Source organism: Wolffia australiana, chromosome 1, assembly GCF_029677425.1.
Source record: "Wolffia australiana isolate 7733 chromosome 1, ASM2967742v1".
Taxonomy (NCBI): Eukaryota; Viridiplantae; Streptophyta; class Magnoliopsida; order Alismatales; family Araceae; genus Wolffia; species Wolffia australiana.
Window position 1 is genome coordinate 10,509,977 of NC_135835.1, and position 15,720 is coordinate 10,525,696.

At 44.7% G+C, this 15,720-nt stretch overlaps 3 protein-coding genes across 4 annotated transcripts; 1 reads left to right on the forward strand and 2 right to left on the reverse strand.

Annotated features, from left to right (window-relative positions):
* Positions 1-1,227: 1,227 nt before the first annotated feature.
* On the reverse strand, positions 1,228-3,578 carry LOC144706007 (Concanavalin A-like lectin protein kinase family protein). Its single transcript, XM_078578889.1, has one exon. The coding sequence runs from the start codon at positions 3,442-3,444 to the stop codon at positions 1,459-1,461; it is 1,986 nt and encodes a 661-aa protein (XP_078435015.1). The 5' UTR covers positions 3,445-3,578; the 3' UTR covers positions 1,228-1,458.
* LOC144706025 (Pseudouridine synthase family protein) lies at positions 3,521-6,567 on the reverse strand. 2 transcript variants are annotated; one of them, XM_078578906.1, is made up of 15 exons: positions 6,429-6,567; positions 6,234-6,356; positions 6,096-6,153; positions 5,990-6,017; positions 5,875-5,921; positions 5,691-5,781; positions 5,411-5,594; positions 4,920-5,004; positions 4,590-4,674; positions 4,424-4,499; positions 4,273-4,340; positions 4,134-4,199; positions 3,983-4,061; positions 3,806-3,899; positions 3,521-3,738 (listed from the first exon to the last, which is right to left on the reverse strand). In XM_078578906.1, exons 2-14 carry the CDS (start codon positions 6,313-6,315, stop codon positions 3,832-3,834), a joined length of 1,017 nt encoding a protein of 338 aa, XP_078435032.1. In that variant the 5' UTR covers positions 6,316-6,356; positions 6,429-6,567; the 3' UTR covers positions 3,521-3,738; positions 3,806-3,831. The 2 variants fall into 2 exon arrangements, with proteins under 2 accessions (XP_078435032.1, XP_078435031.1); XM_078578905.1 differs by having other exon boundaries at positions 4,130-4,199.
* LOC144706035 (protamine P1 family protein) lies at positions 6,418-7,532 on the forward strand. Its single transcript, XM_078578910.1, has one exon. The coding sequence runs from the start codon at positions 6,534-6,536 to the stop codon at positions 7,263-7,265; it is 732 nt and encodes a 243-aa protein (XP_078435036.1). The 5' UTR covers positions 6,418-6,533; the 3' UTR covers positions 7,266-7,532.
* Positions 7,533-15,720: the final 8,188 nt, after the last annotated feature.

Genomic DNA, 15,720 nt, shown 5'->3' on the forward strand with positions numbered 1-15,720 from the left:
GTCCCATTTATGTCTATTTGGACCTATGTCTCTATCCCACATTCAGAATTAAGCCAACAGTTAAATAATTCTCGCTGTTCAATTCAATTATATATTTCTTCAAATAATATATTGGTGATGTTCACGGATTAAATTCCACATTATGACCAAAATACCATTGTCTATGCCATTAAGTTCATGTTAGTCATTTGTGTATATAGGTGGCTAAAGAAAAAATTAGGGAAACTATCACACATAAATATTTCGATTTAAGGTGTCAAATTTTCCGTAATAACCTTATGTTATTGGCAAAATGAACTCAATAACTTATTAAATATGGCCTTGAAAAATCTTAAAAGAAAACATGTTAGAAAGTAGAAGGGATTTTGCCCGCACTCTCAAATTTAGAACGTTGTTTTACTCAGTAACCTCTCCTTAAATTCTCATTGGTCCTGTATTTACACTGGTCAAATACTTTTTAATTGACCTGAAAAATTATCCCTTTTTATATGTCATGTGGAAAAATCTCCTGAGAAACTCAGATACAAAGTCTTAGGGTTGATAATTAATAGTCAAATTCTCATAGGTATCAAAGATGCTTGCTCAATCCATTCAACACGAAAATATTCTATTCGGCATTAGATGTCATACTGTGGTGTTTGAACATGGACTGATTTTGTTTGGACCGAGTTTATCAAACTGGCGCCTTTCATCGTAGTTCTTGGACTATCACCAGAGGCGTCAACGTAGGGATTTTAACTCGGGCCTTGAAATGAATTTTTCACCAGTATCTCCTGAATACTTCAAGAGAGGGAGGGGATAGAGCAAGAAAGAGGCTCAACTTACGTCTTTCGAATGCCCCAAATAAAAATGGCAAACTAAATAGAAACAAGAAGGAAAAGTATAAAGTGAATAAGTTGACCGGTGTCCAAACACCGCCACCTTTGTCACCTGGCGTTATTTTTCGATCAAACTCAGGATTGCTCTTTTATGGTGTCTATATTAACACCTACTGGTGTGCATGGTCATCTATGGAAATACGAGGCAAACAAGAATGGGAGAGGGAACCACAGGTTGATATAGCAGTAAACGTGTATCGACGGGTCTTGACCGCTTTTATTATCACTTAAATGCTTGCCGTTGATGATCCTTTCATTCGTCAAAACTTTCAAACTACGGAGGATAATACAGCACGGACAAAAAAAAAGAATTAGGGGAGCGTTTCGGGAGGACACGTAATTCACAGTCGGACGAAACAACAGTCTCTTTCTTCATTTCTTGCCACCAGTCAGGTGACGGGTCTGGTACAACGTCGTTGTTAGCTCGTCTACTATCAACGATCCACGTAACCCCTTCAGTTACTGAGTCAGCGTCAGAAAGGAAAAGAAAGAGAGAAGCCCGCAGGAGTGAATGAATATTCGCGCACTCCTACGAAAAAAATCGAAATTCTATGTACCCGGCCGTGTAAGCTAAGGGGAATCACTCGCGTCTGGTTATGGTATCGTCGCCAAGACGGGACGAGGAGGAGGACGACGAGGAGAGCGGCGCCAGGGCGTTACAGTCGGAGTCGCTGTCCTGCAAGCTCAGCAGGAGGTGGTGGCTGCTGCTGCCGACGCTCATGGAAGGTTTGGTCAGGGGTAGGACCGGCGGCGCGGCCTCTCCGGTGAGCATCTGGCCCGCGCTCCTCATGGTGGGCCGGACCGCCGGGTCCGGGTGCGCGCAGAGCAAGCCCACGGCCAGCCCGGCCTTCATCTCCGCCTCGTCGTACTCGCCCATCAACCTCCCGTCTGCCGCCGCCGCCAGCCGGCCCTCCGCCTGCAGGCCCCACACCCACTCCACCAGGCTGCCCGCGGCACCGCCGATCGGCCGCCGCCCGCTCGCCACCTCCAGAACCAGCACCCCGAAGCTGAACGCGTCGCTCTTCTCCGTGGCCCGGCCCGTGAGCAGGTACTCGGGCGCGAGGTAGCCCATGGTGCCGGCCGCGGCCGCCGCGTCCGGCGACCGGCCGTGGTCCGCCTGGCGGGCCAGCCCGAAGTCCCCGAGCCGGGCCTCGAAGCCCTCGTCCAGCATCACGTTGCTGGACTTCACGTCGCGGTGGATCACCTGCTTCTCGCACTCCCGGTGGAGGTACGCCAGCGCTGCCGCGACCCCGGCCAGGATGCGGCGGCGGCGCCGCCAGGGGAGGGGCGGCGCGGCCGACCCGTGGAGGGCCTGGTCCAGGCTGCCGTTGGGCATGTAGTCATAAACGAGAAGAATTTCGCCTTTGTCCATGCACCAGCCCTGGAGCCGGACCAGGTTCCGGTGCCGCAGCCCGGCGATGATGGTCAGCTCTGAGTAGAACTCCGCACCGCCGCCGAGGCTGGTGCAGCGCTTCACGGCCAGCGCGGCGCTGGTCTCGGCGGCGACGCCCTTGTACACCGTGCCGAAGGCGCCGTGCCCAATTATCCGCGCCGCGTGGAATCCCTTGGTGGCGGCGCAGAGCTCCCGGTAGCTGTACTCCCGTGGCGAGCTCACCATCTCCACCGCGAGATTAACGCCGGCGCCGGGACGGCGCCGGCGGGTTGCCCAGACAACGGCGCCGGCGAAGGCGGCGAGGAAGAATGCGCCGCCGGTGGCCACTCCGGCCACCACCCCGGGTCCCCGCCGGCAGAGTCCATTCCTGGCGCAGACAGTGGAGGAGGCGGAGTCGGCCGGGGCGGGCGGGGCCGCTGGAGGCGGCGCAGCCTGCCCGGCGGAGGAGAAGGTCCACCAGTGGATGTCGTGGGCCTCGGTGCTGGCCTGGGTGGCGGCGGAGAAGCCCACGAACATGAAGTCATTGACAAAGCGGGAGAGGTCGATGGGGAGGGAGACGGCGGGGTCGGCGGGGCGGGTGGCGGCGGTGGAGACGAAGACGCGGAGGAGCAAGGCGGCGCCGTCGTAGTCGACCCAGGAGTAGACCGGGTCGCCGCTCTTGAGGTCAACGGGAAGGTCAGCGGCGGCGGCGGAGACGACGGAGCTGAGGTCCACGCCGACGTGGTTGCCGCTGATGTCGCCCAGCTGCGGGTCCATGAGCGTGTCGAACTCGACGGCGAAGAAGAGCCCGCCGTCGGGGAGGCCGAGGAAGGGTCCGGCGGGGCCGAGCCCGCGGTCGTCGGCGGCGAGCAGGAAGGCGAGCCCGCCGCCGACGGAGGAGGGGTTCAAGTGGGAGACAGAGAAGGAGAAGAAGGTGGAGAAGGAGAGAGCCCGGCGGCTGGCCGCGTGGCGGAACCGGACCGGGCCGGCGTACAGCGCCCGGCCCGCGCCGCTGTTGGGCACGGGCAGCTCGGACGAGAGGCGGATGCTGCCGTTGCTCAGGTGGGCGTCTCCAAGCAGCCTCAGACTCCCCAGAGACAGCCCCCCCAAGTCGAAGCTCGTTCCTCCGCCGCTGCCGTCCTCCGCCGCCGCCGCCGCCGCCGCCAACACCGCCAGTACGAACCACCACGCCATCTTCCTCAGCCGGCTCGCCAAGCCGCTTCCATGGCCCGCGCCGAGAGTGAGAAAGACGATGAGACGAGCACCGAGAAGAAGGGGAATCCGAGGAGGATAGTGGAGTGATGATGGGACATGTGGCGCTGACAGCCGGCACGTGTACAGCCAACGGTAAAAACGAAGGCCGGACGGGCCAATGAATGCGGCCCAAGCCCAGTTCCTGTTCTAGTCCGTCGCCGGAGACCACCCCGTTGACCCGGCCGCCTCTGATTGGCGGAGCGCGGCAGGCGGCGGCGCCGAGATCTCGATCATCTGCCGAATCGGACGGCTGTGATGAGCCTCTTGATGCCATCCGACGGTCGGGGAGGGCCGGGGTTACCTGGCTCGTGCTGGGGTGGCGCAGGATCAGCCTGTGGGCGTGAAGATGGTAGCCGCAGTCGCCGGGCAGAGGGTCGGAAGGCTTGCAGTAACCACTGTTAATTAAGCGCCAATGAAGGGGATGCTTATCCGGCTAATCCGAGATTAAGGGCTTGGGAATCGAAGAAGTTAGAGTTACCCGTCTTCTGCGAAGTCCGTATTGTTGTGATCAGACGGAATGCTCGTCGGACGTCCTCCAGCAGCGTAAAGGGGATCACCTGATATCGCCATTCGCGACTGATTATTTATTTGTCCATTTATTCTATGATGATTTCTTTAAACGCACCTACGAGAGGGTGGCCCATAAAAGCGAGATGAATACGGATCTGATGCGGTCGTCCAGTCTGAATCTCAACCTGATTAATGTGTTTCCCGATCAATCATAGTTATTTTCCATCAGAGAAATAAATGGTAAAAATCAACAAGTACCTGCACCAGAGTTTGGTTTCGCTCCAAGTTCCTCTCCCGGACAGTCACCTTGCTTAGAGCCGGCTTCCCTGGAATAAACGAGAAAAATGCACGTTATAATGATTAAAAAGAGATAGTTGAAGATGATTCGGAGAGGCTGAATAAGTAAGACCTGAAGCAGATGCGGCATAGAGCCCTTTTGCCACACCCGGGTAATGGATGATGCCTATGGGACTTTCGATTAAAACCTTCGGATAAATTTTTAATATTTATCAATGTTCAGAAAGGCAATGGATAACATGTAATATATTGTGATTGAAGTCAAAAATCTTCTTTACCTCGTCTTTATCAATTATTCCCCCCACCAGTGCCAAATAGAACTTGCTTATTTTTCTCACACAACCAGGATGAGCATGAGTTTCCCTGAAAATAAAAAAATATTTTTAGTAATCTTCAAGCGGAATATTTTCGGTTTTTTATGGGCTGAATATATTTCCGGGGCTCAGTTTTAGAAAATAGGATTCAGATGAATAGCAACATTTTACATCATTGACATGGATTTTCTTGTATAATGAAAATTTTGGGAATGTTCTTCTCTAGGACAGCTGAGTGACATTAAGAAACGTAATCCGACAAAAATGATTCAAAGATAAGTAGTATATTCACACCCTTGTTTCACAACTGAAGTACCGTCTGCAAAATAAGACGCCAGTTCAACTTTTGCACGCTTTGTCTTCGCGCACAGCAGAATTCCTGAGTCCCAAATCTCGGCCAGATTAATATAGCAAAATATAATCACCAAAAAATAGTTGCAGAACCACCAACATTGATGAAATTAGAGTAAAAGAATCATTCTTCAATGATAAAAACGACCGACACACTTTATTCCTGAGGAATCATAGATGAAATAATCAAATAGATGGTCGACAAAACAGTAGAGCGATAAAGAATAAATAGGTCAATGATCTCGGCATATTTTTTTTAAAAAAACCGACGAAATCCATCCGGAATTTCCTCCGAGATGACGACTTGCTGGCCATGGCCGCGTAAGAATACTCTTTCGCATTATTAACCATAATTTCTAAAGTCAGAGAAAGATCAAGGAAGAAAAATTAATAGAAAAAGGAGAAACGCTTTCAAATGCAGAGCGTCAAAAAACCTGAGGTCCCCCTTCCCAAGCGATGAACAGGTACGGGGTGTTGATTCTGCACTTTAGAAATTTCAGGCGCCGTTGAGGAAGCAATGAATTTGCAAGCCTCCCACTGAAGCTGGGTAAGAACAGTTCGCTGTTGGAAAAGACCTCCTGGCAAGACTTGCAAGCCAGACGGTTTGTTCAACGCCAACTGAAAATGCAAAAAAAAAGCCAAGCAAAAATCAAAATCTTCAAACAGAAACTATAAAGAAAAACCAGAATCTAGAGCAACTCATTCGTTGATTACGAGTTCATCGTCTTCGTAGAGGACTTCCAGCGAATAAGGAGCAGACGGCTCTTCCCACGGCAATCGACGGTAAACGAGCACCGATCCAACTCTGATCAATAGAAGCAATACATCAATTACAAGATCCGTTGAAGAAGAATGATAATAAGCAGATGGCGAAAAACCCAAAGCAAGGGATACGAACCTGAGCTTCGTTTCGGGATCGGTGACAACATGATCATCAATGGTTACCTGTGCAAAGATTGATCTACAAAATGAGCAGGAACGACGACAGAAGGCTGCGGTAAATGTTGCTTAACCTGCCCATTCGCGATCCTCAGAAGCCAACTGCGGAATGAGAGAGAGCAGTGAGCGAAGAATTCAAAACCTAGGGCATCATATACGGACGAACTTTCAGATTTCTACCCCTGCGGAGGCGCAGAATTGGCATATTTGGAGGAATAGAACTGGATCAGCGTCAAATCTTGCAAAAAACAAACGCTCAATCCATCGCCGATAACCCAAACATTCCGAGAAAACGAAAACGACGATCGAACAACGCACCGCCGCCGACGGACTTGACAACGTCGGAGTAAGCGAGGCCGTCGTTGAGAGCCGGCCACGGAACGCCGAAAGTTCGCGCCATTCTCGAGCTCACCGTCTGCAAAAGCTCTCCTCTCAGTGGAACTGTGCAAAAGAATTCAAAAGAGGAATCAGAGCCACGATTAAGGCAGCAATAAATTCATCGACAGTTGGTACCCTCGAAGTGGATCTGGTCAACCCTTTCACAACAAAACCTCCTCCTCTTCTTCTTCTTCTTCTTCGTCTCAGATCTTGATTTCGATCGCCGGGGGAGGAGGAAAGATGATGAGAACGCGGTCGAAGGTTTCTCTGGTGTTGGCGTCGAGCCCGGCCAGAGTGGAGAATCTGGCGGCGCCGCCGCTGTCGCGGATGCGGAGGCGGCGGAGTTCGTCGTTTTCTTCCGCCGCGGGAGCTCGCTCGAGCCCTCTGCTAATGGCGGATCTTCGGGAAGGGAGAGAAGAACCGTCTTCCCCCAAAGTCACTTGCATCGGCCAAGTCCGCATCGCCAAGCGGAGCTCGCAGAGATCGAATCGAGCGATGAAATTAACGCTGGGGAAGATGATCGCGTTCAGAAAGCTCAAGCGCCTTCTTCAGCGCCCCGCCTGCTGCCGGCGAAAGCTCGAGCTCCGCCTCCTCGACAACGAAGAAGAAGAAGAAGAACAAGAAGAAGAAGAAGAAGATAGGACAGTCAGTCCAGAGAAGGAAAGGGAGAAAGGCGAAGTCTTCTCTTCTTCGACTCCTCCGAAGAACGCGCTCTTGCTCATGCGTTGCAGGACCGCTCCCATCAGAGCCGCCGCCGCCGCCGCCGCCGCCGCCGCGTTGACGGCGGCGCCGGCGGCGGAGGAAGAGAAGGCTGTGGAATCTTCTTCACGGCTTGTAGTGCTGACCAGGTCGAGATCAGAGCCGGGACGGATGACGTCCCAGATGACGGCTTTGGAGGCGCACAACTGCTCCTGGAAGGCGGCGATCGCCTCCAGGGCGGCGGCGCCGCCGCCGCCGCTCTGTTCTTTCTAGCTTAATTGCGCCGCCGTGACCGGTCTTGTCAGGAATCTCTTCATTGAAAAAGTCGGGTAAACCGCAAAAATCACAAGGCAGGATCTGGGACGGTAGATGGAATGAACATGTTTGATGATGTTGATGTCTTACACTTTTCATTTTTTCTTTGAATTTTGGGGACTTGGTGTCTCTACTCGATCGATTCTATCGCCTTCCATGAACAAAAACTTCGTTGTAGATTTGTGTGAAATATTTTGTGAAATGGGTGAGTGAGTGTGACTGGAAGACTTTTCTGGGGACTGATCCATCAATTATCTTCAGCTCCTTAAGTATGGTGCATCCGTAAGCTACTAGAAAATACTTTTTTTTAAATTTATTTCTTTGTTCTTGATGTTCATCCTCAGTGAGAGTCGATACAGCGAATAGAAAAGAACGCAAGTTCTACACACACAGGAGAGATAAAAATTCTTGAGGCATTTGGTTGAAAGTGAGTTAGTTTAAGTGAACCAGACGTTGACATGATTTCTTGGAGAAAATATAATTAATGTTGTTTTCACTTCATATGTTATGATAGGCCATATTTTCCATTTGTATTCTTAATAAGTGGCTTATCCCACTTGACTTCATAAAAGCAAGTAGTTTACTTCTTATATTTTCTTGGGCTTTGGTGGATTAAATGAGCAGTATGGAGTCAAAAGTAGGCAAAATTAGAACCCTAGTTCACAACTTGTGCAGCCTTAAGGCAGGAATAGTGTAGTATCGCGGCTTAAATCCGCAATCCATGTTCTGCTTGAAACATCATGTCTTGAATCTGCAAAAGTAGCTTCTTCATGCCTTTAACATGCTCTAACAAATAGAACTCTTAGAGATGGGAGAGACATGTTTTTCAACAAAATAAAGTACTTAATTTATAATCCTTCAAGGCTACAAAGGGCCTTACATATAAGCCACTAAATGACAGTCCCCTTGAAAAGACAGGATAGAACAGAAGATTAAGAGCCTGAAAAGCTTCAGCAAAGATATTCTACAGATTCTGCTAGAATAAGAATTTACCCTTTGAGAATTTTGTAAGGAAAAAATATGTTAAGAGTATTTTGTAGGTCTGTAGGTACATTTTTACATATCTTGTTAGCTTCAAGAAAGGTCTCCATCTTGAGTCACCGCCTGTTAATGGGCCTCAAGAAATGGACTTTTGGGCTACATCAACAACCCGCATCCATAGGAAAAAAGGCATTACCTCGCTGGAGGAGGTGCCTATGACTGAGTAAAATGATACCACATTTTGAGGATTTGAGACAAAATTGGATGAGGACTTTTTCTCCTGATCTAAGTAAGAGGAGGAGGTGATGTGAACCTTAGAAGTGCCCAGTTGAGTGAAATAATGAAATTTCCAGACACATTATTATGCATGTTCCTCAAAGAAGTGGTGGAGGATATTGTGAGTTTCTTTAGGGGCCAAAGATAGATGAAACCATCAAACCTAGAATTGACACCTACTGGGGTCCACACAGCTTCAATCTTCATCCATTAGTACTTAAGCATCATTCTCCTTACTTAATGTGCCTCCATTGCTGGGGTCTACCTCTTCGTTGCACTCTACCTCTCATCGTGGCTCTCATACATACTAATGACATGCATACTAATAAGTAATGTATGATGATGTGCGCCCATAAGTAATGTATCTATATCAACATTTTGATGGTACATCAGAATAATAAGTAATGTATGATGTGGTGACGTAGAATCACACTACATCAACAGTTTTAACCTTTTATTTAATGACATGCATACAAATGTCATTTTTGTCAAAGAAAATACATCCTGTAATAATTATATGATGTGGTGACATGGATGTGCCACCACAATTTGTTTTTCCTTCCTACACATATCAAATGGTACCACGTCACCTTCCCATATTTTTGAATTTTCTAGTTTTAATAACACTTATAAATAACGATTGTTTAATCATGTATATTTTTCCACGGTCCATGTCACCCAATGGGGAAAAAAGGCAATTATAATCACCGACTGGTATGACATCATGATTTGCAATGCCATAATTACACCTGTTTGTAATGATTAGCTGCACTAGTCATTTCAAAAAACTGTGATTGAACCATTTGTTCAAATCAAATGCCAACAATTGCACATTTAAAATCTCATTTGATATTCATTGATATAATATATTCATTATAATGCATATGTGTTGCTTGTAATTTCAGTCCAAGAATATACGCAATGAGTGAGTAAAATTTTCATCATATTATTACTAAACAGAATAACCAATTAGGATTCGACGATTAACCACATCCTAAGTCATTTAGGAGCCCCACACAAATGAAGGACTATGCATACTTGGTAAGTATTGATGGTATATGTTTCCTGAGAGGGTTGCAATACTCCTTTTTATCTTCTAGGGCATGATGATAACATGATAAATGCATGTATTTTTCCATAAATTTTAGATGTTTTTAGTCTTATTAATTTATAATTTATCATGTTTTTTATTTGAATTAACCAAATGTTTATGCATTAGCTAGAAATTCCAATTTTTGCACATGATGGTTATTTTTCACTAACTTCCTTGGCTCCTTTGAAATCGAGAAGTTTTATTACTGATGAGTAATTTATTTTTCCAAATAACAAATGAATGGCTAGGATTTGCTCCAACTTCGAGGTTTGATGTCAGAAGGTCCAGAAAGTGAATGGACCTGAAATTTTGATGGTAGCTTTGTCCGTATCTTCTTTTTTCATCCATATCATCCCAAATTTGTCTTTTACATTTATAGAATAATTGAGAGTGAGTTTACAAGATCCGTCAAGCTTTTTCTTTGTTTCCTGCATGTTTGAGGAGAGGCAAAAGTGAAGAGGGTAGACTTACCATCACTTGCAAATTGTTGTAGTCCAAGAAAGATGTAAGGATCTACAGAAAGTAGCCTCACTCTTCATTATTTATTATCACCATCATTGTTAGCCTAAAACCATATTATCATCACCATCACATCACATCCATCTACACTTATATCAAATTTTACACCTTTCACATGATCATGTCTTTGTCATCTTCCCATCAACCTGCAATAGTAAACCGTTTTATCATATTTATCCATCTATCTTCTTATCTCCTCATCATCACTTCATCTCCAGTATCAATCATTCTTATTAACTCCTTTATATCACTATCTCGTATCTAATGTAATATATATTAATCATCTTAATATTATTAATAATTTTCATTGTTAATATTTATGATTTTTTACTACTAATGATTTATTTTATCTCCTCATCACTATTTTTCTTATCTAAATGGCTTTCATATTTATATGATCTCATCTTTTTAATGACTATTTAAATAATATTAAATCCTTAATTCCCATTAGATGTGGAGACAATCTGGCTTCATCACAAGCTAGGTTTTTTGTGCAAGCACATATTTATATTTTGTTGATTAAACTTAAAAACCCTTATTTTGGTATTTATAGGCAGTCATAATTAAAATTTAAGGAAAATTTTGTACACCATGCACCTGAAATAAGTGTTTTTGGAATTTCTGGGATTGATTTGGTGAGCTTTGGGAGAGGATAATTACACTTCAGGAATGCATATAAAAATTCCAAGAAATTAGGTAATCTTACTTACATTTCTATGATCAATATTTAGACTTTTAACTCTTTATATTTACCTCTTATTTGACATCTGTTTCATTTTATCTTTCAGATCTTGCTCTTCCAAGTGAGGATCCATCAAGAAGGTCTAACTCCATTAACCCTTTTCTTCCTCTCATAGCCTCCATCGTTCAAGGAGGATCAAGCTAAGTCTCTTCATCATTCTCCTCCTTACCTTTATTGACCTCAATCTTCAAGAGAAGGCTTATGTCAGCTTGGATTATTTATCTCATCTAGTACTATCCATCATATTCTTAAGCATTATCTTCCCTTATAAAATTTCTCCCTACTCCAAGCCCTAAACTTCATTTCAGATTTTACAGATTTTCCTTTTTTTGACAAACCCCTTTCTCTTCCTATACTTTATATATTTTTAAAGTAAATTTCATAAATATTGTTCTCATAGATAAACTCTAATGACATGATCAAGGAGTTGCATGAGGAGAAATGACAATCAAAGAGTGGAAGTACACATCAGTGATGATTGAATATTGTGTCCATGGCAGATGCACATACACAACTGACAATAAAGCCGCAAGCATGCGAAAGAAGCAGTGATGAATTGGAATTGTGAGGCAAAGATTAATATAGTAGCAAGTTTGAATCGTGGAAGTGACACAAGGGCAGCATGTGCGCCCATAGGGCACAAGAGTGCCTTGTGTAGGACTTAGCCTAATCGGCTAAGTCCTGACCCTATTGGGTCAAGCCCAATTTGGCTAACTCCTGACTTAGCCAAATTGGGCTGATTCTTAGTAGGCTTACCCACTAAGGCCCAAATGCTCTACCTCCGCCACCACAATCGCCGGCGCCACCACCTCCACTACCGCCGTCTCCACCGTCGCCTCCACTCCGCCGCAACCTCTGCCGCCGACGCGTCCGCTTTGCTGCTGCCTCTACCATGCTGCCGCCTCTGCTATAGCTGCCCCCGCTGCCACTGAAGATCGCTGGAGGAGGTAATTTATCCATTTTTCAGCATTTAAATCAGAAAAAATAAGGAAAAATTAGGAAAATCATTTCTGCATCTAAAAATTCTGAAAAAATAGGAAAAATCCCTAAAATTAATCTAATTAGTTTTAATAATTTTAGTAAAGTTTTTTAAAAATTCTAACTCTCGTTTTAAATATTTCTAGTGATTTTTGTTGTAAATTAAATTCCACAAAGCTTTAAAATATTTTTTTTCAACTTCAGGTGTTGATTAAAGTTAGGAAAAATAGTTTAAACTATTTATAATGTTTTTCTTTGTGTTTTTGTCTCAATTTAAATTACAGGGAATTAGATAAATTAAATGTAAATAAAAAATCTTAAAAATACTATTTCTCACTTGTAAACTCATTTTAGTTCATTCTAAGCTTGAGAAAAATCCTGAAATTATATTTCTACCTATATGGATTGACCTCTTAATTGCCCTATATTAATTATAGAGATTCAAGTGGAGAAGTTTCATAAATGTTGTTTGATGTCGGATGTCATCAAAGACATCGTCCGATTGGTAATTCACTAAAATAAATGTAACTACGTGATGCGATTGTCCTAGGTGATACGTACGTGCAGGGGCCGACGAGTGGGTTCTGCTGAGTTCAGAGTTCCGAAGTAGACAACCAGTGACGATGACAGTGACCTTCTGACCCTCGTCAGAGCGACGATGGCGACTACAGCACCGAACGGAACATGCCCGTAGGGGCTCGCACGTAACAGATGGGCTCGACCGGTACCTAGAAAGATGCTCAACATGTAGTTTTCTCGATGAAATGCCTCTCACCTAATGTAACCCAAGCACGGTGGAGTGTAGTCGAGAATATACTGTAAGACGTAATATAACTAGCGAACAACAGGAGCGGCGTACCTCATTAGTGGTGGTGTTCATCGTTAGAATTTTCATCGATGCACGGGCCAGTGTGGGCATATAGGAGGAGAACTAGGGAGAGATGCCTATAGACGGGCACGACGTAGCTCCACAGACTGAGACAGCACATGCTGGAGCGAGACGAAGGGGAAAAAACAAGGGCGAAGCAAATGGAGGAGCGGCAGGAGAACTCCAGGCGAATTGAGAGTGGGGGCGTGAGAGGCACACAAGACCAGTGTTGTTTGGTGACACGATGCAAGAGTGAATTGCTCCATAGATCAAGGATTTAACAGTGAATTGCTCCATAGATCAGTGGTCGAACTAGTGTGTAGAGTCACCGAATGCTCACAGGGATGGGTTTGGCCGGACAGGGAACTGCCGTCTTCGGGGTGGTCGGCATCCGCAGCTAGTCACAAATGGCGGTGACGTGAGCACACAGATTCATAGCGCCTAATTCAGCCCAGTATCTTTAGTGGAATCGATTTGGCTGGCGGACCAAAAAGAAACTGGACGGGTTGCTCTCAATCAACTAGTCAGTTGGTGTGTCCAAGAGGAGTGACACAACATTCACCGGTGCCGTTCAGAGGTCCAAGACCCCTTCCAACGTGGGTGGAATTGTGCTGATCTGATTGCAAGACAACCCAATGTTCGTGCGGCGACAATAGATCTGAGAATGCCGATTAACCCAGGATACACCTTGGCCACCAAGAAGAACGCCTGATGGAGGGTAGAGTGAGGAATCCTGCTGATGAATCCACGAAGAAACCCGCACATCTTTTCCCGCGCCAAATGCCTTTGGAAGGCATTTTCTTCTCCGGTGTCCTCCTGTTCCTTGCTGGAATGACGGGAGATTTTGGCTGCACACCACCGGCCAACAGATGTGGACCCCACATAATTAGGAGATTTAGGGGGGGGGGGGCGTGAAGACCTGATGATCCCTTCCCCAGTGAATTCCCTTGGGCAATCTCTTTCCTCCTTTCTCTTCTCGTTCTCCTCTCCTCTTCTCCAACTTCTTCTTCTCCACTCAAGGTTAGATCTGAAAAAAACGTGAACGTAACTGCAAATATACTTCCAGATCTAAGATTGAATGTGGTCCCATCATAGCCTTATATAGGGCCATGATGGGCCCTTACATGGAGTTCAAAAAGGAGAGTCCAATAAGGATTTTCCCTTTCATTACAACACAAATAAGAAAAAAATGGACAAGACAACGTGACTTAAAACGATACAGACGACGGAAAACAGAAATCAAGACGGCTCAAAACAGATAACGAAAAGACAAAGATACGAGTGCGGACGTGCTCTACCTAGGGTATTTAAACCTGGGCGTCTTCACGGATGCTTTGGCATGCCGGTCGGGCTGGACACGGACCGGTGGCGATGCTGATGACAGGGATGATGATTCTGTTGATGACTTGTTGGCTCCGTCGGGAGGTGCTCCACCATTGTTGGTTAAGTCTGAATTAAACCAACGATGTAAAACCCCTAAATTTGGACTTAACACATGATGTGTAGGATGACACCCTGCGGAACAAAAACTTGAATAGTCAATTGGGTTAAATCAATCATTGATTAATTAATCTATCTTTGTTATACTTGATTAATAAGGTTGGCCAATAAAGGTTATTGGGCTGTTGAAGCTATTAACTAGACAGGTACATGGGTCAAAAGAATTAAACACACGACTTTTGTATGTTGGTGGATATAATTTATTTTTGAAGAATTTTATTAAATGTTCCCATAGAGGGGGAGATTTGTACAAAAAAATCACTGATAAGTATAAATAGCACGGTCATTATCATATGATACCCATGCGAGGTTGTTTAAGTGCATCCCTCTTTCTTTTCTTCCTCTTCCTTGAGTGCTGCCTCTAGTGGAGACTAGAAAGAGGTGAAATATTTTTGGTTACCTGTTCAGAAGAAAAAAAGAGAAGATCTAGTGCGCCAATGATCATGTGGATACGACTAGGATTGGACATGTCAACGGGTTGAAGAGGCTCACCTAAGGAACCAACAAATCATGGATTCTACCAATGTGAAGGTGATATTTTTGGTTTTTTTATGATTTTGGTTTTCAGATCGGTCTTTGATTTGATACTGTGTTATGCAATGGGGTTTTGATCATGTCATTTGAGGCCCAAAATCCCAACAGACACATGGTGGTGTCATAATTCATATTATAAAATAATATAAAAATAAAATCTTGGAAACAAAAAAATTCATAATATAATATATATTTCAAAATTAAGTGTTCAAAGATGTCATTTTTTCAAATTCCTTAATCTACAAATCTCATCCTGTTTCTTATAATATAGATTTAATCATTTAGGCTTGCTAAGATGCATATATGATTATATTGACCTAATAATTTGTGTGTTGTCACAGTCCTTCACTGCGCCAAGTTGACCACTAAAACAAAAACACAAACCTTCTGGTTTTCAAATATTAACTTTAATGAGTTTATCAACATAGTTGGCGCTTATTCCCAAGCCTCATCAACGTTGAATTCCCCTTGTTTTCCATAGTTTTTTGAATTGCAAGAAAATATTGTGATTTCCATTCATTCCATTACCGTACAATTCTCTATAGCAGCTTTCAGGATGTATGTAGAGTTTTATCTTGTTGAATATTCCATGTGCACCTTCTTTGTATTAACCATGTCCAATATCTGACACATTGAAACATAATTCACCCTCATCGTGGCTGAATCATTAGTTGTTTTCATAAAAAAACAGACTTGTTGTTGCATATAATCCTTTGTGATAAAGCTACCTTAAAATGTTTCATTTTCTTGTCATTATCAAGAACAGGGAACACCTTCCTGTTTGTCATTTGAACCAAGTATTTCAGGAATTTTCACTTCAAAGATTTATCCTTGACATTCTTAAGGAAGTTAATAAGTTCAACTAGGTGGACCTGAATATCATTATATTTAAATTAAGAATGAACTATGAATACGTGTAATG